This window comes from Serinus canaria, chromosome 17 (assembly GCF_022539315.1).
Source record: "Serinus canaria isolate serCan28SL12 chromosome 17, serCan2020, whole genome shotgun sequence".
Lineage (NCBI taxonomy): Eukaryota > Metazoa > Chordata > Aves > Passeriformes > Fringillidae > Serinus > Serinus canaria.
Window position 1 is genome coordinate 10,598,302 of NC_066330.1, and position 22,939 is coordinate 10,621,240.

Genomic DNA, 22,939 nt, shown 5'->3' on the forward strand with positions numbered 1-22,939 from the left:
CAGCCATCTCAGAGTGGAATAAAGCTTTGCCCCTGCTCTCAATACACGCAGAGAACTGGGCTGGGATAATCACTCTGAGCTGACTTTTCCATCTGGCCTATGAACAAAACATAAACTGGTTCTGCAGTTCCCAGGGATGCCTGGGCCAGCTTGTGGCAGTGTGTTAGGTAATGTGACCCCTTTATTTCAGAGCCAGTCCCAGCTGTGGGAATCTTCATCTGCTGTGGAGAGGCCGCAGGGGCAGGCGAGCAGGAGGTGGCTGTCGTCACAGGGCTGGAGAAACAGAGCAGTCACAGCTGGCTGATGAATGAAGAAATGTGGAACCATTCATCTTATACGAGGTTTCTGGTGACTGAGAATGAGCTGATGTTCAAAGTCAGGTGATTGCAAGTGAGGAACTCAGAGCATTTTGGGATATTTTCCCCTCCTGTCTGATGTAGATCCTCCCACTGATTGCATTAGTGCAGAAGGGGAATCCAAATGTGTGGACGAAGAGCTGGAGGAACAAGTAAGAAAAGTCTTTCTTTCCCTTGGTGAACCTGGACTCCCAGATCTCCCCAAAGGCTCTGTCTTTAATGTTAACATTGCAGGGGAGGTGTGTGGTGTGAGGAGCTCAGGACTGTGGTCGCTGGTATGGTTCCTTTCCTCCCAAGATGGGAAGGGCTTGGTGCAGCTGAGTTCAGAGCTCTGTGGATCAGAAAACAGCAACCCAAACTGGACACTGAGTCAAGGCTGCAGTGAGCCAGAGAGGCCAAATAACGAAGGACTCTCTCCATCTTCTTGCTTCATTTCCTTGCTGCAGGAGTTCAGCTAAAGGCACAGTTAGCCATTCTCATCATATCTGCCTTTTGTGGGAGGCACAGTGAAGGAATGGGTTTGCTGGGATGGGGAGAGAGTCTTGGAGCTCTGGAAATGGTGCTAAAGCAGAGCAATATATTGTTTCTAAAATGAAATAGTTTTGTGACATCTGATCCTGGTGTAAATTTGGCTCTGTTGGTTTCAGTGGTGGAAATGGAGCAGCCTGTGCTGGCAGCATTCCCTTTCCCTTGCAGGCGCTGCTACCTGAGCACTGCAGGGAGCACCTCTGGCTGCTCTCAGTCTTTAGTGGGCAACTCATCACTGCAGTCACTGGGGATTGGGATCAATCACCAAGTGCTGACTCATATAATAAACTAAAAGGTTTATTTATGTTACATGCACTCATTAAAGGGGCCACAGCATGAACACCTGGAAGGTGTCATAATCTGGGGGTTTCTACAGAGGAATTTTGTACCTTTTTAATTAGATCAGTTTATCCTCAGCACTTCAAATTTAGGCACTAGAAAATGTATCCATTCATTTTTGCTCTGTGTAAGTGATATTATTTCTGTGCCTGTTCTTCTGCAAAACCAGCACACACTTCTGTGAGCTGCAGCCACTTCTGAACAAAATTAGGTTTGGATAAGAGACTTTGATTAATTCACACATAATACACAATTTGTTTGTCCTCAGCTGCAATTTAAATGACCCAGAGTGGGTGTACCCCTCATGATGCTGGGACAGGAGAGGGTGAATGGCTCTGCTCACCCAAACCCGCAGCTTGCGCATTGTCTTCATTGAGGTATTGGAGTTTTGAAGTCCAAAGAGGCCACCTGCCCTAAGGGGGTCATGGAAATACCTTGAATTGTAGTTTTCCTTTCAGAACTACATCTCAAACACATGTTGAGATAAGCAGGAGTTTTCACTGAGAACAGATTCCAGGGATTTATTGGGGCAGAGGGCACACAAAACAATATGTAAGAGTAAAAATTCACCGATTGCCTGCTGGGTGGGTTGGATATTCCATTGATTTATTAAAATTCAGTTAACTTGCAGGACAGGGGGACAAGCTGGCTGCCTAAAGAAAACAACCATTGTAGGGCAGCAGAGGGACAGCACCAATCTCTGCTGTGGGACAGGGACAGGAGCCAGGGCACGGCTGGGGCTGGGCAGGGCAGCTCAGGCTGGAGCTCAGGGCAAGGTTCTTCCCCCAGAGGGTGCTGGCACTGCCCAGGCTCCCCAGGGAATGGGCACGGCCCCGAGGCTGCCAGAGCTCCAGGAGCCTTTGGACAGCACTGCCAGGGATGCCCAGGGTGGGGTTGGTGGGGGGTCTGGGCAGGGCCAGAGGCTGGGCTGGGTAATCCCCATTTTGTTCTTGACTTTTCCTGTCCGTGGCTTTCAGCTGTGACAGTCTGGGGGCTGTGACCTTGCATTTCACTCGCTTTTTCCACCTTCTTTTGCTTTTTTTTCATTCAGTATCTTTTCTTCTGCTGACTGGAATTCTTCCAGGTCTTGGGCCACAAAGCATTTAATGGCTTTGGGCACAAAGAGAAAGTTTCAGGAGGTTTTTTGCTTGGGAAATTTCCTCCTCTGGGGTTGGATGTCACCCTTTCCTCAGGTGAGAGGAGGCTCAGTTTCAGCTGCACTGGTGAATAATACAGCAGAATTTTGCAAGGACACCACTGCAAACCTCAGCAGCAAATCCAGTGCTTACCTCAGCAGCCCTCAGGCACCGCTTTTGTTGTGATCACAGCAGAGTTTGAGTGATGGATGTGCAAAGGAAATGGAGGGAATGAACAGAAGGTAGTTTATGGTTTTCCTCAAAGGCACTTTTATAACTCAAAAATATAAGCCTTGTGGTTTGTATGGTTTTGAAATGTAACCACAGATCTTGAGAACTGGAAGACATTTGATTTACCATCTCCTGCAATTTTGGTACCAGGTTCAGGGTAGAACTCATTCATTTTCAGAATGAAAAACATTCAAAGGAAATATATTAATGTAAAATGTTTAAAAGAGGAACATGCTACTGGGAGAAACTGTCAGTGCCAAAACTTGAGGTCTTTTGTGTCTTGTTGGAGTTGGTGCAGATGTGTCTTTTTGAGATCTCCACCAAAGTGCTCTAACCTTCATTTGGTGAGGCTTTTCCAGCTGTTTTAAGGTCTGCACCCCCTTTTATTTTGGGAGCTGTGAAGGGTCAGTGTCAGACTGAGCACTTTCTCTTGAGCTCAGTCTCAGAACTGGAAGGGCTCAGCTGCCTGGGACATGTCTCCTGACCCTCCTCATCCAGATGCCTTTGTGGTTCAGTTCTGACCATCTGCTTTTCAGTCCCTTCACTTTATCCCTCCTTCCCTTGTACTTCTCTCTCACTCCCTGCTGTGTGGAACAGCCACAAGATCTCCAGGTTTTCCTGGAAGGCTTGTGAAACTCCCTGTAAGGTCCTGTTGTTTTTCCTTGGATGTCCTGATATTAGTTTATTGCTGATTCTCTTCTTCCTTCTCGGATGTGGATGGGCAGGTACCTGTCTGGTATCCCACCAGAGTATAGCAGTAGTTATTGATCAGTTATCCATGTCAAAACCACTCATTTTTCTCTCTCAAGGGGTGCCAGGAAAATCGTGAGGAGGACAGTCCTCCAAAGAGGTCCTGCAGGAGACAGAGCAGATGAATTGTTCATTTCTTTTAGGACACCTTCACATTTCCATCTTCTGTTTCATCTGGAGATTAACTGGATGTATCAGCTCCAGGAGTAGGAGCTGCAGTGTCCTCCCTCTGGTGTGATGAGACAAGGGCACGAGGTGGCTTTGCTCTGCTGTTTATGTCTGGCTCTGGGAGCAGCTGCTTGTGGGTTATTTTGTTATGTTCAGCCCCTGACTGTGCCTCATCCTTAGATTCCCAGAAGCCTCCCCAGGTGAGGAAGGGAACAGCTCTGTGCAGACACCCGCACATTTCTCAGTTTCTCTCGTTGTTCAATCCCTGCCCTCTGTCGTTGTGAGGCCATTCCTCCTTGTCCTGTTCCTCCAGGCCCTTGTCCCATGTCCCTCTCCAGCTCTCCTGGAGTCCCTTTGGATGCTGGAAGTCTCCCTGGAGCCTTCTCCTCTGGAGTGTCTCCACCAGGTCCTTGTCCCTCCTGTGCTGAGGAGTGGATGCCGTGCTCCAGGGGTGCTCTGTGGAAATAACCCAGCTCTGGGTGTGTGCAGAGCCCAGCTCTGGGGCAGGGAAGGTGTCCCTGTGTCCCTGGGACTGGCTGGCACTGCTGACCTGGCTAGAACTGACTGCAGAGATGTTTTCCTCCTGCTGTGTCAGCTCGGGTTTCAGTGGCAGGGAGGTAAGGTAGGAAACAGTCAGTAAGAGAAGGGCTGGATTTGTTGACTGAGGTTTAGAAAGCTTTTAACAAGTTGAATTATTGGTTGTACGTGAAGTGAAACACTGCTCTCCTAACTGCTCTCATTTCCTGTATCATTCTGGCCTGTTGCCTGCATTAATTACAGCTCAGATTTACAGTGTATTTGGTTACACCCTGAGTTGCATTCTCATTTTTTTCGTCTGTGTGTATAAATTTCTTTGGGAGTCAGGCCAAGAGGAGAGTATGCAGATACGCACACACACATGGACTGAATTTGACTGTAATTTGCTAATTTACTGGGGAGAAGAGATCTGCCTTTTCTTCTGTTTTGGTGTAAAAAGAGCCTTTTCTTTTTCCAAAGGAGGAACAGTAGCTGAGAACAGCCAGTGTTTGGAGAGTTCAATATTTCAGAACAATCAGAGATGAGAGAAAATATTATCTTGTGAATTGTAAATGTGGCATTTTTAATTTGGCTGGTGTTTCCCAGAGGTTAGTGGATAATGGGAATATTATCATGCTCTTGGCTCAACCAGTAATCAGCTTGCTACTTCAAGTATTTTATAAATGCAGTGCCTCAGAGTTCAGCTGGATAAGGTAGAGCCTTTCACAGCTGAAGGAGTTTTTTGTGACCTGAAATATGAAGTATGATGAGATACTGAGCATGAAATCTAGCATTTGGAAATGAGGTCTTTACGAATTGTAAAACACAGAAAGTGATTAAAAGGAAGTTTCCTTTTCAGTTTAACATTTTTCTTTTGGCTGTATAAAAACATAAGAGGAGGTGTGCTAGGAGGTGATTTGGAGAGTTCATTCAGATTTTTAAATTCATTCTTCACATTTTAACTGTTGATGCTGCAGATGATTTTCATTCAGAATATTTTGTGTCATGGTTTCATAAGTAAGTGATTGTGAATTAAGCAGAATCAGATATCAAACATGTTACTGCTTTTAAAATGAAATATTCCTAAACAATTGCTTTAGAAGTACTGGTGTGATGAATATTGCTGTGATGAATAATGGTACGATGACTGTATGAGGAATGATAACACACAAAAGAACAACTGAATGCAAGTTCTGCAATAACTAGGTAAAAAGTAAGAGGAAAATTCCAAATAACCTATTTTTGAAATGTTTGATCCCTCTTTGCTTAGCCTTGCCACTTACGACAGAAGCCTTTCACCGTCCCTCTTCCTCAGGCCCCCTCCTGCCTGAATCCCCCTGCAGCCCCATTGCTGTCCAGCCTGGCAGGGCAGCACCCCTGGGCACACCCAGGGCCCTGTTCTGGCCCAGAGTCACCTTCCTCCATCCCAGCTGGCCAAGAGCTTCCACTGCAGAGCCATGCATTGAAATCTCCTGTGCTGACCATCCGTCCCTACCTGGGCTGGCTCTCCCAGGAGCCTCGGGCTTGCCCTGGGGAGGGTGAGGGTGGGCAGGGCTGGGCTGAAGCTGCCCAGCCCAGCTATGGAGTTCAGGGGGTGCTGAGTTAAAGCCTGCCTGGCTGGGATTTTGTTAGGATTTCAGAGTGCCGGGTTTTACACACTAATCCTGACTGGCAGTTGGAGCTTGGTGCTTTCCAGCATGGAGCAGCAGATTTCTCTGGGGTGAAACAATGCCCCAGTATGTCTGAGCTGCCTCTACAGAGCCAATAAATCTATTTTGTTTTTCTCCCTCCTTTTCTCTCTCCCCCCCTCCCCCTCCAGGCCAGGACCCACTCGTACTGCTGAAAACCCTTCAGCTTCTCTGGACAAAGCAGGAGCTGGGCAAGGTAAGGCTGAGCCCTGCCCACAGCAGCTCTGGATGCAGAGCATGTCCAGGCACAGGACGCTGGGTCAGACCCGCCAGCCTTCAGGGCTGCTTTCAGTCCAGCACTCAGGGGAAGAGCCCCTGCATTTGCAGCTACAAGTGAAAAGGAAAGGTAGCTTTGTGTGATGGGGAGCAGATCAGGGGCTCCTAGAAAAGAGCTGGAGTTTCCAGGGCTGACTTACAGAAGGAAAGAAAATCAAAGTTGCTTTTGTTTTGTTTTAAACTTTTTTTGTCCATTATATGGAGGATCTTGGGGGGAGGGGGAAGAATATTGCTAGAAGCTGAAAAAAATGAGAGTTGAATTTGGTAAGGAAGTGTTTTTTGCCAACTGGGTATATCAAAGCTTTAATATTTGAAGTATTCTTTTTTTTTTTTTTTCCTGATTTGGTTTGGTTTTGCCTTTTAGAGTGGTGAATGCAATTTACACTGCTGTCTAAAATCAGTGCTGTTATTTTTATACAGCACAACCTATGAGCTCTACACTGAGATTTTTCATAGGCAGTAATATGTATTTCATCTAAGTTTGGAAGCTTGAAAACTAACAAAACCAGCAGATGCAGGGTTGAGTTTTCCATGTTTAACTCTGTGCTGCTCAGGCAGGTTCAGAAGTGAAATGGTTCCTTTTCTAGGAGGCTCAGAGTACTGTAGCTCCCACATAACCATGTTGAGCATCTCCTGTGTGGAGTGGCCAGCGTGGCTGAGGACCTGGTGGACATGCTCCATCCTGGGTGTATGCAGTGCTTACTCACTGTCCTGGGCTGCTGCTCTTAGACTTTCCATTACTGTTAGTCTGTGGTTGGCAGCTGGAATAAACAACTGGAAACCCAATGTGAGAGTTGCCTTTCCAAATGGTCACTCACTGGCTGAGACCTGAGCTCAGCAACTCTGAAACCCGGAGCTTTCCATCAAGTTTTTTTAGAGGTGGAGAAAAAAAACTATTTTCCTTTAGGTCTGGAGGGCAGTTAATCCCACAAAACAACAGGTTTAGGTTGGGAAGGAATTAAAGGCTCATCCAGTTCCACCCTGTGCCATGGCAGGGACACCTCCCACTGTCCCAGGCTGCACCAAGCCCTGTCCAGCCTGGCCTTGGGCACTGCCAGAGATCCAGGGGCAGCCCCAGCTGCTCTGGGCACCCTGTGCCAGGGCCTGCCCACCCTGCCAGGGAACAATTACCAATTCCCAATATCCCATCCAGCCCTGCCCTCTGGATGGGATATTGGGAATTGGTAATTCCCAATATCCCATTGGGATATTCCCTGTGTCCTGTCCTTCCATCCCTTGTCCTGTCCTTCCATCCCTTGTCCCCAGTCCCTCTCCAGCTCTCCTGGAGCCCCTTCAGGCCCTGGCAGGGGCTCTGAGCTCTCCTTGGAGCCTTCTCCTCTCCAGGTGAGCACCCCCAGCTCTCCCAGTCTGGCTCCAGAGCAGAGGGGCTCCAGCCCTCAGACCAACTTAGTGGCCTCCTTTAGATTCATTCCTACAGCTCCATGTCTTTCCTCTGTTGGCCACCCCAGTGTCACCTGGGCTTTGCAGGTCCCCAGTGGGGTTTGCAGGTGTGTCCCCCCCTCCAGGCTGTGTGCTGAGCAGGAAGGTGTTTCTCAGCTTGGAGGGTGCCCAAGGAAAGCCTTTCTGGAGCAATGGGGAGGGCTGTGGTGAGCCCAGCTGCTGTGGGGGTCCACAGCAGGAATGTCCCAGTGTGTTCTGACTTGTGCTTGTCACACGGTCACCAGGATGGGCTGACCCATGCCCAGGGCTGTGCGCCCACAGAAAGTGCAGACTCTGTTTTGAGGGGCTGGGCTGCTCTGTCCTCTGTGTGTAGCTCAGGTGGGTTGTGCTGCTGCTGCCCCCCAAATGTCCAGCCCAAATAACTGAGATAAGTTGGCTCAAGTCTAGCTCAGCCTGCCCCAATGGCAGCTAAGTAGCAGGAGCTTCTCTGCCTCTCGCTGTGTGCCTGCAGGTCAGTATTGTCCATAGCTGGGGGAAATCAGCCCCTTGGTCTGAAATCAGTGACAGGAATGTGTCTGCCAGGGTGTGACCCCAGTTCTAGAACATGGGTGCCAGAAATGGTCATTTCCTACATGGGAATGACAGTTAGGGAGGGAATAACCAGGAAGCATCAGCAGACTGCCCGGAGCTGTGGGACTAGAAAGAGGGGATCAAAGCTGAATAAAGGACTGTGTAGTTTGAGCATCAGCAACATTTTCCTATTCCCATGATCTCTCAGGCTGTAGAAATCCCCCCAAGGAGCATTCCCTGCCATGGGAATCAATTGAAATGGAAATGGCAATTAGAAAAAAAGTTTGAGAGGAATCCCTCTCTGGCAGAGGGACGAGCCAGGCAGCACAGCACTCTTTCCTCTCTGATTTAGGTGTCTCATGCCAGTTGTGTTCTCTGCCTTTCCCCCTCAGACTATAGACGCTCTAGCTGAAGGCTTGCTGGGAGGTTTGGAAGGAGGCTTTTTCCCAGCTCGTCACAGTCTCTTTGCTATGAAGGCCAGACTCAGACAGACAAGCACAGTTTGTGCTGCTGGCGATGGTGTCAGTGCTGGGAGCTGCTCTGCCTGTGCCAGCAGGACCTGGTGTCTGCTGGAGCCCATCCTGCCAGAGCCCAGGCTTAGATTCCAGCCCAAGGAGGAGCTGAGTGGGGTGGTGGAAGCTCCAAATGTGCTGAAGTGGGGCTTTTGGGGGAAAAAAAGCCATTTCCAAACAGTGCAGTGGAGTTGGCAAGTTGCTTTGTTTTCCTTTGGCTGTTGTATTGGATGTTTGTGGTTAGATCAGAGCTCATCTTTGCCTTCTGCTGCATCTCCCAGCAAAGTTGTAGCCCTGTGTTTCGCTGTTGCAAACTCTTGCCACAGGGAAAATTATTTAGAGGGAGAAATCTCCTATCTAAAGTCCCATCTCTGTTAGTCGTCAGCTTTTTCATACTGCCTACTGAGAAAGAAACAGTTTCTGTCATAAACTATAGGTTCTGTGGGTTTTCCAGACATGAAAGACACTCTGGAAAACAACTGTCTTCCAGTAAAAATTGTTGATGAATAAAAAAAGAAAAAATTCATTGGCAATTTTTCTGTAGATTTTATATTGTTTCCACTGGAAGCTCCGAATGGGGCCACGAATCCAGTAAATTACAAGTGCTGGCTGCAGCAGGAATGAGCATCTTTTGGATTTGGCTTTTTAGGCAGAAAAGAAAGAGAGCAGCTGCTCTCAATGATTTCTTGTTTTCTGTCTCTGCTCTTGCCCTGCTCCACGCTGGTGATGTACCCTGCAGTGAGAGGTCCTGTGTGGGTACTGAGGATGCCACCTCCTCACCCTGCCAACCTTCCCAGCTCCCTGGAAACTACTTCTAATGTAAACATTATAGAGATACTGCTCAGTACTGCTAATTTATCACTTCTACCAGATGGGGATTAAGTAGCCTATTAACATTCACAAAGTAAGGGTCCAAGTCCTTCACATTTCTAAACACATCACCCTGGGATTCCTAAGATTTATGGCATGGAGTTTTCCCATGTACTGAGCTCCTTTGTGGGGCCTTTAGGCTCATGGATGTGTGCAGGGGCAGGAGGTGCTCTGGGAGCTTTTGGGGGAAGGAGCACAGATCTGGGGGATGAAAATCTGACAGAATTGGAACTCAGCTATTTCATTCACTTTGATCTGAGTGTAGAATCCAAACTAATTTGAGACTCCCAAATATTCTGATTATGGGCACTGTTGTGGCTAAAGTGGGCATAGGTCAAATGTGCAGGTTTGTGGTGCAGCCATTAGGAGGGGTTCTTGTACTACACCTTGCAGGTATCTTAGAAGACCAGGAGGTTTTTGAGCCCACTTCTCTACCTTCAATATTGCCATTTTCCTAAAACCACCCCTCTCTCCGGCTCACTTCTCCCCCTCCCCCAAATTCCAAGCCCCTTTGTCTGCCCCACAGAACAACTTCTCTGTCTTTATGGGATAATTAGTGTGAACAATTGCTGCTTTTCCCATTGGGTTTGAGGTGCAGTGAGCCATGAAGGAATCTGTAATGACATGGAAAGTCACTGGAGGCACGGATGGTGGCTGAATAGCAACAGTTACCTCTCTGAATAGATTAAATTAAAAAAAATAAAGCTTTGTGTTCAGTTGGGGGAAGGGAGGATTCACTAATCTTTTTGTACATGACAATGTCGTTTTGTATCTCGGCAGCTCAAGGAAGAAATCAGGCGGGGCTTTGCCAGACTGGAGGACCCTTTGGCAGGACTCCTGGCCATGCTGGAGAGCAGCAGTGATTGGAAGGGGAAAGGGCATTCCCTGGGGTATTGCATCACCACGGAGCTGCAGCTTTGGATAAAAGCACATCCTGCTGTCCCACAGGTTAGAAAAAGAGAAAGCAAGAGAGCTGGGAGAGAGGAGAGAGCAATTGATTGCAACGTTCCTCAAGTATCTCTAGTTTCACTTTATTCCAAAGTCCAGTATCTTCTCTGTAGCCTTATACAGAGTGTGACAAGGTGTGAAACACAGTGAGATGTTATCTGTGGCATGCTGGCCTGAAAATGAAATCATATTGGGAGCTGTGCTGCCAGAGCTATTTCCCCTCCAAAGTTGGGATTTCATCTCTCCAGATCAAACCACTTTGATCGAACGTTGCTCTTGCAGCCTTTCCAGGCTGGAGGCTCTCCCACTCTTACCCACATCCCTGCTGTCTGGAGAAACCCAGTTGCAGAAATCTGCCCTGTGTGTTCTTCCAGCTCTGCAAATAAGAGCCAGTTACTTTAGGATTGCTTAATTCCTGCCATATGGTGGGAATGCAGAAAATGGGAGCAGCCTGCCTTTTCAGCAGCTGGATGGTTAGTTCTGTAAAGTTGGGTCATCAGATTATACGTCCTAATGTTTACCATTCCTTCTGCCTTCAGATATTCTGACCTACTGAGATTTTCCTTTTCTGTGAGCTTTTGTCTCTGAACTACAGGATACTTTTATATTTGTGTTGCTTCCTTTCCCATTTTTCCAAATGGCTCTGGTTAGATGTTGAGCTCTTCCATTACAGGATCGGCGAAGTGCTACTGGCACTAAAATTCCTGTGCCATGAGTGAATGTTCACGTGGGAGTACAAGGATTTAAATACCTGTGTCTGTGCATCTTTTGATGGTGCTTTTGCTTTCCCTACGCTTCATGCACCCAGCAGCAAGCCTGGGAATGAGAATGGAATTCTTATGTCTCATAGGTGAGATCTCCCTGGAAGGGAGTTGCTGGATTCCAAGATTTTCTTCTGGGAGCTAGGGGGGAGAATTCCTGAAGAGCTCTGTTACCACAGAGGGCATTTTTCCAGTTTCAGATTTTACTTTTGCACAAGGCCCTATCCCTTCTCCAGAATTACCCCACAAGCATTTCATGTTCATAAAGTGGGTGATGTGGAAAAAAAGTGTTATCATATTGTGATTTCTGCCTGCAGACTCAGTGGGGAAATCTGTTTAAACAGGCTGTGCTTTCAACCACTGTTGAATCACAGCCATCTTTACCAAACCTGTGTTTGATTGTGTTTTGGTTGTTTTTTGAAGTCTGGCACCAAGCTGAAGAAGCTGCAGGCCCGTGTGCTCGGAATGCTCTCCCAGTGCCCAGCTAATCTGCTTGACCCCCTGATTAGCATTTACCAGCTCCAAACAGCAGACCGGAACTATTTGCTTGAACATGTCAGTCATCTTTATCTCCAGGGCAATTACAAAGAGGTGGGTCATGTCTTTCAAATAAATTTACCTTGCCAGCTCTCTGTGAATGTCTGTGTCCTTTTTTTTGGATGCATTTCAATGTGAATTCCATTTCATCCCAGCAGCTGCATGCTGTGAATGCTGCAGCTTAGTGTGCTCTTCCCATGTACAGGAGCAGCCTGGGCTCAGCCTTGGCTTTTCTGCTGGCTGAGAACAGAATGCCAGGGAATCCTCCTCCACTCCTTTGCTGACCTTTGAAAGTAATGTGTTAATAGGCTTTAATTTGGAGAATTTAAGGGGATGGTTGTATTCTTTCTTGTTTTCCTTGTCCTTAGCAAGAAAAGAAGGGATTTTAGTCCTTGGTTATAGACTTACTGTGCTATCTCCATCCCACCTGCAGCCAGAGGGCTTAGAAAACCTCACTGGTCCCATGTGATTGCCCCAACCTTAGGTCTCTGTTGGAGGAGTTTTGAAGCCTCTTTACCACTGAGGCTCATATTCCAAATGTGTAACACCTCCTGTGTCTGTGTTTCAGGTGGTTGACACAGGCAGGAGTTCACCAGACCCAGGATCTGGTGTGCTTTACCCTGTTTTACAGCACTGCAGCATCTCCAGCATGGTTGCCCCATCCCTGGAATTGTTCCAGGCCAGCTTGGACAAGGCTTGGAGCAACCTGGGACAGAGGAAGTTGTCCCTGCCCATGGTAGGGGGTGGAACTGAGTGGTCTTGAAGGTCCCTCCCAACTATCCTATGATCTTTCTTTTTTAAAGGCAAAAGGGTTTGTTTTTCTCCCAGAAGCATGGTTCATTTGGATGGTATATAACAACTTGACCTTGTTAAGCAAAAGTAAAACTCAAATAGCATTCTTAAAATCTTAAAAATAGCAATCTTAAATTCTAAAATCCTTCAGTACAGCTGAATTCCCAGGTGACATCCTGGAATCCAATTCTTTTTGATTTCTTTCAATACTGAAACAAAGATATTTTGTATTTGGTTTGAAGTTCCCTGGTAGCTGCTTGAGACTTACTCTTGTGCTCAAAAAGTTTTTGAATGTGGATATTTGACAATTACAACATGAAAGAAATGTCTTATTTGATTATGTTCAAGTGGGATTTTTAGGTTCATGGCTCCAAAAATATTTGTTGTTTTCATTAGAAATACAGTTCTTTCTAGATCCAGCTTTGGAAAGCTCTAGATTTTTTGGTGGAATTGTTGTTCTGTTTTTTCTTCCACAGCAGAGATCATTTACTGCTCATTCCCAGTGTAAAGAATAGGAAACCTCAATGGCCTCTCCCTCTCAGCCATAGCTTTCTTCTAGCTTGCTTTCGTTACCAGAAGGATGAATAGAATTCTCTTTGAAAATAACAGGAAATCTTTTACTGCCCTTGGGGACTGAACATACCTAAGTCAAGCTAATCCCAAACAACCTGGAGCTGGGGCTCTGAGCATTGCAGTGGCTCTGGGTGTCCATCTGTCCTTCTCTTCCCCATCTCTCAGCTGGGGCAGTGAAGCAGACTCACATGTAGGATTGTTGGCTCTTCAGTCTCTCGCCTGAAAGGATAGAAATCCATACAAATCCTGACCATCATTTTTTATTTTCTTGCTGTATTTGCAATAAAACACCAGGCATTTTACTGTTCAGTACTTAAAAGGGCTTATTAAAAAGAGGGAGATGACATTTTTCATGGATAGATAGTGATAGGACGAGGGCAACTATTTTAAGCTAAAAGAGGAGAAATTAAGCTGGGATATCAGGAAGAAATCCCTTCCTGGGAGGGTGGGCAGGCCTTGGCACAGGGTGCCCACAGCAGCTGTTGCTGCCCCTGGATTCCTGGCAGTGCCCAAGGCCAGGCTGGACAGGGCTTGGTGCAGCCTGGGACAGTGGGAGGTGTCCCTGCCTAGGGCAGGGGATGGAACTGCTTGGGCTTTCAGGTCCCTTCCAACTCAAACCAGTCTGGGATTCTGTGATTTATTCTAGAGCAGGTGGTTATTCCCTTTGTCTATGGTGTGCAACCATGAATGTCCCCTGCGCTGAGACTGAAGGCTCCTTTTCCTCATGAAGGTTTTGGAGAAGGTTCCCTTTGGGAAACGATATCCCAGAGCTCCCTGGGGATGCCTGTGGCAGTTGTTTGTTGCAGGAGCACCTCTGGCCCTCCCTTAGCCTGGATTTGGGGAAGCTGGTCGGAGGCTGAGGCAGGGGCTTGGGGCAGTGCTGGCACGGGGCACGGGAGATGGGACTGGGGACAAGTTCTGGTTGTGCTTTAGCAGCACAGGCTGTGCTGAGGAGGCACCTGCAGGGGAGCAGCGCCAGCGGATGGCACTGTGCTCCCGGGATGCAGGAAACAGGCAGGCACTGGGAGCTGGGGAGAAGCAGGGATGTGGACCTGGGTTTTGAGGTGTCCGGGCTGTCCAGTGTTTTATCTTTCTTTTGTGACGGGAGCGTGCAGCTGCTGGAGCGGCAGTGAGAGCTCTGAGAGTGCGGTGAGAGCACTGAGGGCTCCCAGCTCTGCTCCTCGTGGCCCCCATGGCACTGGGGACATGGGAGGGTTTAGCACTCCTGCTCAGGGAGTTCCAGGGAAGCGCAGCAGCTTGTCCCCTTCCCAGCACCCCTCCAAAGGCAGCTCCATGCCACCCTCCACCTGGGCTGGGCCAGAGGTGCCTGAGCCCTGCTGGCTGCCAGGTGGTGCAGCAGGGGAAGAGCGATGGGAACCAGGGACATGGCGTGGGGAAGGGGCTGGGGACCAGGGGAGCACCATGTGGGAAGGGCGCTGGCTGTGGGAGGATGTGCCCTGGGAATGCCCTGGAGAAGTGCTGTGTGCGAAGGGCACTGGGTTGCAGTGGATTTGGTGTGAGAAAGGCACTGGGGGTATTTGGTGAGGGGAGGGTGCTGGGTGCTGGTGGATTTGTGTGGGAAGGGTGGTGGGTGTTTCTGGTGTGGGAAGGGCACTTGAGTGTTAGTGGAAGTGGTGCAAGAAGGACTCTGGATGGATTTGGTGTGGGAAGGACACTGTGTTCTGGTGTGGGAGGGGTGCTGCGTTTGGTGTGGGAAGGACACAGTGTTCTGGTGTGGAAGGACACTGGGTTTGGTGTGGGAAGGAAACTGGGTTTGGGGAAGGACACCCCGTTATGGTGCGGAAGGACACTGGGTGTTGTGGCATGGAAGGACACTGGGTTTGGGGTGGGAAGGACACTGGGTGTTGTGGCGTGGAAGGACACTGGGTTTGGGGTGGGAAGGGTGCTGGGTTTGAGGTGGGAAGGGCGCTGGGTGTTGTGGCATGGAAGGACACCCCGTTGTGGTGTGGAAGGGTGCTGGGTGCCGCAGGACAATGCTGGGATTCAGCAGACCGGGGGTAATGCAGCGCAAGCGGGGCTGCAAGAGGCCCTGAATAGGCCAGGCTGTGCTGGAGAAGAATGAGGGGTAGGCAGAAGGCAAGCTAGTGTTTCATGGTCATCTTATGTTACACTTCAGCCTTTCAAAGAGTGTCTGGGGCTGCTTGAATGAACCTCTCTTGCACTGCGAATGCGAGAGCCCAGAGACAAAGGGGACTCTTGTCATTCGCAGGCCCCTTTGGGGAATAAAAGCCATTGTCACATGAACAGGGGCAGTCTGGCAGGCTGTGCATGCTTCAGTGCCCCATGATATCGCTAAGTCTCAGCAGAAATCACATTCAGGGCCCTGTCAGCTTTGATTAGCGGGGTCTCATGACTTAATGTGCTGCGATATTTCATGTCTAAGGGTGGTGGCTGTCTTTCTGGGGGATGAATGCCCTCTATTGTCCACTGAGTTATTTTATTTACATTTTTTAAACAGCTTATAAAGGTAAAAAGATAGCTGTGCTTAAAGAAAAAAATCAAATTCCTTTGCTTCTGGATCAGCAGTGAGTGCTGCTCGGGTCAGATACAGTGAAACTTGTTTTCACAGTCAGCATCAAAGTTCTTGTCTTGTTTAACAGCTTTATAGTAAATTCTGAACAGGTGGCAGTGGAGCTGGGTTTAGGAAGGAAACAATAAATAATCTTTTTAGCCTCTGACAAGCAGAAATATTCCTGGGCCTGAGAGACCTCCCACTCCAGCCTCTGTGTTAGTGATTCGCAGAGTTTCTCTCCCCTTCATCACTCTGGTTCTTAAAAAAGAATATTGGATTAAGCCAGTACTATTTTATTTTTAACAGGATTTTCAGTTGCTGTCTGTTCAAATTCCTCTGTTTTCAAAAGCAGAGTACATTTTTTCATCTAATGTTTTATCCATCAATTTCTAGAAATAATGAAGGCTTGTATGTTAAATGTGGTTCATGTTTGCTCTTTCAATTAAGATAATGTGGGTTATCTGGTAGAGTTCAGTTAAAATTTGACTTAAATTTGTTGGAATACCCAGAGAAAAAGTTGTGTAGACAGAGAATTGCAGATCAGCAATACTGCTACAGACATGATAGAAAGGGTGATTGACCAGAGTTAAACTTAAAGGGGCACAAATACTCAAGTGTAAAATGCCCATCATGACCTTCAGTTTCAGTGCAGGGATTTTGTGAACATAGTAAGGGATGTTGGTGTTTGTGGCCCTACTTCATCCATGGTGCTGGACTACACACAGTGTATCTCTGCAGATCTGTCAGTAGAGATCAGTGTTGGCATTGATTGAGCACATTAATGGATATCAGATATTTGATTTCCTCACTCTGGCTCTTTCTGAGCTGTTCTCAGGTCAGGGAAAATGTCTCTGATATTGCTTCTTGTCTCCATTCACCACCTTAATTATACAAAGGCATGTTCAGCTCTTGCTATATTTTAAAGTGTGTTCATTTGTATTTCCTTTTTTCTTTTAAGAATCATTTTGGCTCACAAGCCCAAGGAAAATGTTACAGCAGTTGTTTCACCCATAAAGGTGATGATGTTTCAGTATCCACCCCTTTTTCCTCTGAACATGCCCTGCTGCTGTAGTGGCATGTGCCCTGCCTCGTGATGCCCCTCAGGAGCAGAGGGAGCCAGCCCAGAGCCATGTGCCACTGCTGCCCTTCCCAGCCTCCAGAGCCACCTCTGCCCTGGGCTGTGCCTGGGGAATGCTGGGGAAGGAACTTCAGCATTGGTGGGAGTTATAAATGAGATGGCAGATTTCTGCTCCTACTGCCAGGATTTCTGGGCTCTGGGACAGCCCTGGGGATGTGCAGCAGATCCAGCTGTGCAGAGTCTGGGTCTGGTGAGGTGGGCAATGCTCAGAGAATGAACCGAGCAGTTAAACCCCACCTAAAACTTCGGAGTGACCTGAGGGACACAAATCAGAGAGGTCAGGCTTCAGTTCCCTCTTCCCCTCACCTGTGCATATTCCAACCTGGACTTGTACTTCTCTCCCTCTACCTCAAATTCTTTGGCTGGGAATACCCTGTCACTGCTCCATCTTGATGGTCTCACTCTTCCCTGGTCTCCTGAGTGTGGACCTGAGGAATGTTGTGTTTCCCTGGTTTCTGCAGACCTTCCCACAGCCAGCTGTGTATGAAGTACCCTTTGAGCAAGAAGCAATCAACCATCGAACCTGATGTCATCCACTTGAAGTGATGTACTCTGAGAGCTCAGCAAAGCTGATTAGCCTCAAGTTTGAAATAAGTGATTCCAAAACATGAAACAGATATGCCCAGTGATTAATACCTGGTGTGCCTTTTACTCACTTATTTCTGCCATTATCCAGGCTTTGATCACTGTGATTTTCTTGGAGTTTACGTTGGTTCCTCCTCTGGAAAGTCTCCTTCTGTTGTTTTGTTTATTCTTTGGGTTTTCAGAAATTCCCTCACTGCGTCTTCAGAAATAGTGCACGCAGTCAGGGTCAGCTGTCTCTGTGTTCGTGCTGTCCCAGCTCGCTTGCAGCAGAGCCAAGAGCAGGAGTCATCAGCAACCACTGGTGTCTGTCCTGCCTCAGCATTCCAAGCAGTTCTGCACGAGGCAATTCCTCTGCTGCAAACCCCACCGTGGGAAAACTGCAGAAATTGTCAGTGCAGACGCCACCCAAGTGCACATGCCCTTGCAGATAAGATCTTGTGTGGCTTCCTGCACCTCATACTGTACGTGGAAAGAATAGTCATTTTTCAATGAGACAGAGCCAACTGCATTCAAAACAAGCCAAGAGGAGCAGGTATTGGTGCAGGGTGTCTGTGCTCCAGAGCACTCCCCACTTTCCCATACTCGTGGGTTACATTTGCATGACTGCAGGAGTGTTCTGGCTGAGCCTGACATGTTCCTAAACATGTCAGGTTTAGGAAACTTCCCCCATCCTTTGGTCAGTGCACCTACACCTAGGTTAGGTGGAATTCAGTGTAGTGTTGCCCAGCTTTCAATTCTGCCCCAGACTCAACCAGCCCTCTGCTGTATTTTAAGGATTTATCCTTGGGATCCAAAACTATTAGAAAATGTTCAGATGGGATTTTTGCATTCACCATCATTAAGTCAGACAATGGCCCAAAGCTCCCCAAGGATGAGGAGACTCAGGAGCTTGGATGGGAGCTGGATCAGGCAATGGCCATCAGCTTTTCTCCTGCACTATGCAGTGCATTCATCATCCTGCTCCCAGGCACACTTGGGGCATCAAGGCAAGAGAGGGACCAGCCTCCCCCAGGTTATGTGGGAGTTTAGCACAGGTTGAACATTGCTATGTGCTGCAACAATGATAATAATTGCTGTTATTAGATTATGCTAGAAACTCTCTGTGGATGAAACATATTTTTGTGCAAAGGCTCCTTGTACCACCAGCCATGACAATAATGTTCTCTTTGGGGTTTGAGGGAGTGTGTAGACCCTGACAGGTGTCAATATCTCAGCATTCCCCAGAGCTTGCCCATGTTCCTGCATCCTGCCTTGGGTTTTGGCCCTTACTGACCAGCTGGTGAAGCTGGGTGGTTCCTGCTGTTCAGGATCTGGGCAGCCCTGCTGATCCAGCCCGAGGATCTGCAGCTGGATGCCAGGGATTGCCACATTCCAGCTTCCCTGGCTCGCCTTCCAGCCCAGCGCTGCAGATGGGCAATGCTGGCTCTGGGTGGGGAGGGGGTTTCTCACCCCTTCAGTTACAGCCTGCTCGGCCTCATTAAAGTGTTTGTTTTCCAAGCCAAATGAGCCTGCGAATGAGGTGTTGCTTTGCTGGAGATCTTATCGGCTGTAAACAGACTGTTAAAAATAGGGTCCTTTTACACAAAACTTGTTTGTGGAGTGAAACAATTCAAAACACTATAATAACAAAACAAAATCTTAAAATAGCAGGGAGTTGAGACCACAGACACAGCTGCCAAGCACTTTCATCTTTATTACTGTTACTCATATCTCTTCTCTTACTATTCCCACTGTAAGCAGGCTGATGTTATCTCTGCTGGCCTCCTGCTCAGCCCAGCCCCTGGAGCTGCACCCTGATCCAGCCTGGTGCCTGTTTCTAGGGCCCAGCTCACGCTTCTCCTTCCATGTGTAGCTTCAGGCATGGACCAGGCAGCTGCCCTGCTCCCGGGGTGCTCCCTGCTGCGGGAGGCTCTGCCAGCAGCACCATCGCTCTGCCTGCTCCATTACCTGCTGCAGCTGGAGGATGTTAAATTGCTGTTAAAAACCAGTTTATGGGCCAGGCTGTCCAGAGCAATGGAGTCATGATCCCTGGAGATGTTCAAAACAATGTGTGGATGTGGCACCCAGGGCTATTGGTTTGGCAGTGAACGCTGTGGTGGTGCTGGGTTGATGGTTGGGTTTGGTGATCTTAGGGGTCTTCTCCAACCGTGCAGACTCCATGAATCTCTGTGGGATTGGAGCTCCTCTGTCTTCCAGGCCTGCTGTGGGGGAGCTGCATCTGCCAGCCCTGGGCAGGGAAGGGAAGGCTCCCCACACTCTAAACAAATGAACATCCGTTGTTCTACACCCTTGGGGACAGGGAGGAATATCCAAGCAGGGAAAGAGGAAAACCCAGCCTGACACCACACATGTTCATCTGATTAAGTCACCTGTACACTTGGTATAGCTGGAGATAAACCTCTGACATGCAGATAACAGTGCTGCAATTAGGTTAATCTGAACATTAAAAAGCCATTAGGGAGCTGTTGGATGTTGCAGTTAAAACTAAGGCTACAATAGGAGGTACTAATGAGATCAAATGATGAAGCAAGGCCTGGAGAGTTACAAATATTTTCTTCTTCTTTTTTTATTTTATTTTTTTTTATGATTTCTTTTGATTCAGCAAACTTGAGGATCTGGGAGGAAAGTGAAACCAGCTACCAAAGCTTTGGAGACCCAAACCCTTTTTTCATGTCCACACCAGAAATAGCAACCTTCAACCTGAGAATAACCACTCAGCTTGAGCATTGTGTTGTTAATGTGAGAGGAAAGAAGCAGCTCTTTGCCTGTGACTTGTGGAATAGTTATAAAGTCTGGAGTTGGAGAGTTTTGGTTGAGGTTTAGCTGGGCTAAGCAATGCTCCTGAGTATTTCTGTTCAGTTTCTGAGTTAATAGTGATTCCTCTTTTGTCACTTAAAATTCTTTTCTTGATTTCTCTTCTGAAGATGAAGCCTAGACTTCCAATTAAGCAGTGTTAAAAAAAAACAAACCACCCAAACTTTCCCAAAACCAAATCTAAAACAAATCAAACAGAAAAAACTGTGTTCCCACTTCTAAGTGGGGCAGTAGGATAGAGCAGCTGAACTTCCATGGCATGTTGGTTCTCTGCTTTTGCATGCTCAGTTTGTGATGCAGTGGGTGAAATACAGGCACTAACTCCCCAGAAAGGAACATAATCCACTGCTGCTGCTGTGAGCAGGGATAAATTGTGAGCTGTCTGGTGCTTGTGTGGCCCTGCAGGACATTAGCTGCCAGTGGTGAAGTGAGGTCAGGTGGCACTTGAGTGATCACAGGAAATTTATTTCAAGGCATATGCCTGCCCCCACTTGGGTTATTCTGTCTTTTTTCCGGAAAAGTTTCATGCAGGTGACATGTCATGGTGGGGCTCTCTTTCCCTGGGGAAATGCACACTTGGTACTGCATTTTGTGTATGTGTTATGGGGTTTATAAGGAAAATGGGGACAAACATTTTAGCACGGCCTGGAGAGGTAGGAAAAGACGTGATGGTTTTAAACTAATAGAGAGGAGATTTAGATTAGATATAAGAGATTTTTTTACAGTGAGGATGGTGAGGCCCTGGCACAGGTTGTCTAGAGAAGCTGTGGTTGCCCCATCCCTGGAAACATTTCAAGTCAGGCTGGACAGCAGCTCTGAGCAACCTGATCCAACTGAAGATGTCCCTGCTCACTACAGGGGTGTTACAACTAAGTTGCCTGATAAAGTCCCCTTCCAACCCAAGCCAATTTACTATTCTGTATTCCAAGAAATAGCACAGTCCTAACGTGTATCAATTTTGACAAATGTGTCATTTTCCTGGTCTTTCTCTCAAATCAAAAACAATCCCCAAGAGCAAGGAAACCTATGGAAGAGAAGAGCTTTTCCTCCAAGCCCTACCACACTGGTTTTATCCTGATCTGAATAAATAGGTGTTTGTGAGCTCAGTGGATTCCATCCCATTGCTGGTCGGTTCTGCACATGTGCTCTGCCAGAATCACAAATGTCTTTTCAGCACTGCTCACAGTCCTTTGGGAAAATGCAGCCTGACTTGGCAGAGGTGTTGGAAAGGCAACCTCCTCATTCCTGGTTCCCTCTTCAGCACTAGCACACGGAGGTGCTCCAAGGCTCCTTGCCCTGATTGTCCCAGTTACTGGCACAGGGCACTATATTAAAGCTGCCCACTGAGTGCTTATTCTGTGTTTGGGATCCAAGTGTTCTCACACACTACAGAAATGAGACACTCACCTCCTGTAAATCCTAATCCGTGCCTGTGCCTCCCAAGCAGTGCACAGTTAGAGCTTCATCCATTCCTGTGGTCCCCTGCTGGGATGGGACAGGCAGTGGCTGAACCAGCTCTTCTGAGCTTGAGTTCCTCCAGGTCATCCCAGCAGGTTCTAGAAGATCCTGATTTGGAGGCAGTTTGTGAACGTCGTAGGTCTTGGCTTATCAAATATTCAGAGATCCCATGAAAGGGAAAAATACTATTCTTCCCATCTTGCTGCCTGTGGTGATCCTGGTGCTTTCAGGGCTGTGGAATGACTCAGGAATTAGAGAAACTCTAACCTTTTGATTTCAGGGTGTTTAAAATCTTGAGTTGCTTTCATAAAACGCAATTGTTTTACAAAACTTCAGAGGCAGAGCGAGACTGATAAGGGTGGCTCAGAAAGGTATGGTGGGTCAGGTGTTTTTACCATGACATTGATAGGAAATATCTATCCCAGCTGGTTTTGTCCAAGCGCTTCACTTGCTTTCTGCCCAACAACTTGATCTTTAATTTTTGCTCCAGAGGCTGTTGCTACTCAGGATATACAGCTCTTCCAGGAGTGTTCTTGTACTTTTGTGGAATGAATGTGGCCAAATTTTTGCAGGATTTGTGCTTGACAACATTACAGAAATAATTAATACATTAAAAATGTGTATAACAGCATTTTTATTTCACTTTGGAATAATGCCCATTTATCCACTTTAGGGTTCTTCTAAATACACAACTTTTTTTCATGTTTTCTAGGCAGCCATACTGAGTATTAAGCTGAAATTACAGCCAGATCAAGATGTAGAGAAGGTGAGTCATTTTCTCTGCAGGCTCCTCTGTCATCAGATCCACCTTTTGTTTGCAAGAGATCCATCTGGGCCCTCCAAGTCCTGCTGCCTTTCACCTGAGGCTTTACTCCATTCCCAAGAAGTCCCTGTTGTGTTGTTGATGTACCTTTACATCAAGGTTAGGTACAGAGTGTTTTATTAGCCCCCATTACACTTTTTACCTGTTTTTTCTGGCTGCAGCCCCTTCTGACTGCAGCCCCTCTGAAACAAATCCTGGCTGTGCTTATCACTGAGGCAGAGATCAGTACTCTGCTGCACTGAAGCTTTGCTCATATTTGTGTTACAAATGTCACAGCACTCCTGTAGGCAGCACTGGTGGCTTGGGCAGGGTTGGGACTCACTCTCATGCTCCATGGGGATCAAAGGCAGGGCATGGTGCTTTAACATAATTCCTTCTCCTAGATGTGCACCCCACTACTGCTCCAGGATAAAGCCAACTTGGTGGAAGAATATGTGGCAGAATATCCAGAGCTCCAGAGGAAGCTCTTGCAGACCCTGGACACATGGTGTGAGCCCAGCTTCAATATCAGAGACATCATAAGGTAGAAGCACTTGTCTTTCTGAACAGCTGGGGCCAAGGTGCTGCCAGAGCACTGTGTGTCTGTTCCCTGGCTGTCTGTCTGTGGTCAGAGCAGTGTGTCTGTCCCGTCTGTCT

At 47.6% G+C, this 22,939-nt stretch overlaps 1 protein-coding gene across 19 annotated transcripts in view; it reads left to right on the forward strand.

Annotated features, from left to right (window-relative positions):
- EXD3 (exonuclease 3'-5' domain containing 3) overlaps nucleotides 1–22,939 on the forward strand; it is a 250,288-nt gene that overhangs the window by 67,911 nt on the left and 159,438 nt on the right. For 15 of the 19 annotated variants that reach the window (XR_007778955.1, XR_003945119.2, XM_030231030.2 and 12 more), the window contains 5 exons: nucleotides 5,844–5,908; nucleotides 10,122–10,289; nucleotides 11,474–11,641; nucleotides 22,193–22,246; nucleotides 22,687–22,826. Coding sequence is in view for 17 of the 19 variants with exons in the window: in XM_030231030.2 (XP_030086890.2) it covers nucleotides 5,844–5,908; nucleotides 10,122–10,289; nucleotides 11,474–11,641; nucleotides 22,193–22,246; nucleotides 22,687–22,826 (595 nt within the window). In the remaining 2 variants the exon portion in view is untranslated. Of the gene's footprint in view, nucleotides 1–5,843; nucleotides 5,909–10,121; nucleotides 10,290–10,317; nucleotides 11,140–11,473; nucleotides 11,642–22,192; nucleotides 22,247–22,686; nucleotides 22,827–22,939 lie in introns of those variants that run through there. The other 4 variants (XM_030231042.2, XM_050980868.1, XM_030231044.2 and 1 more) reach the window with 4 other exon arrangements.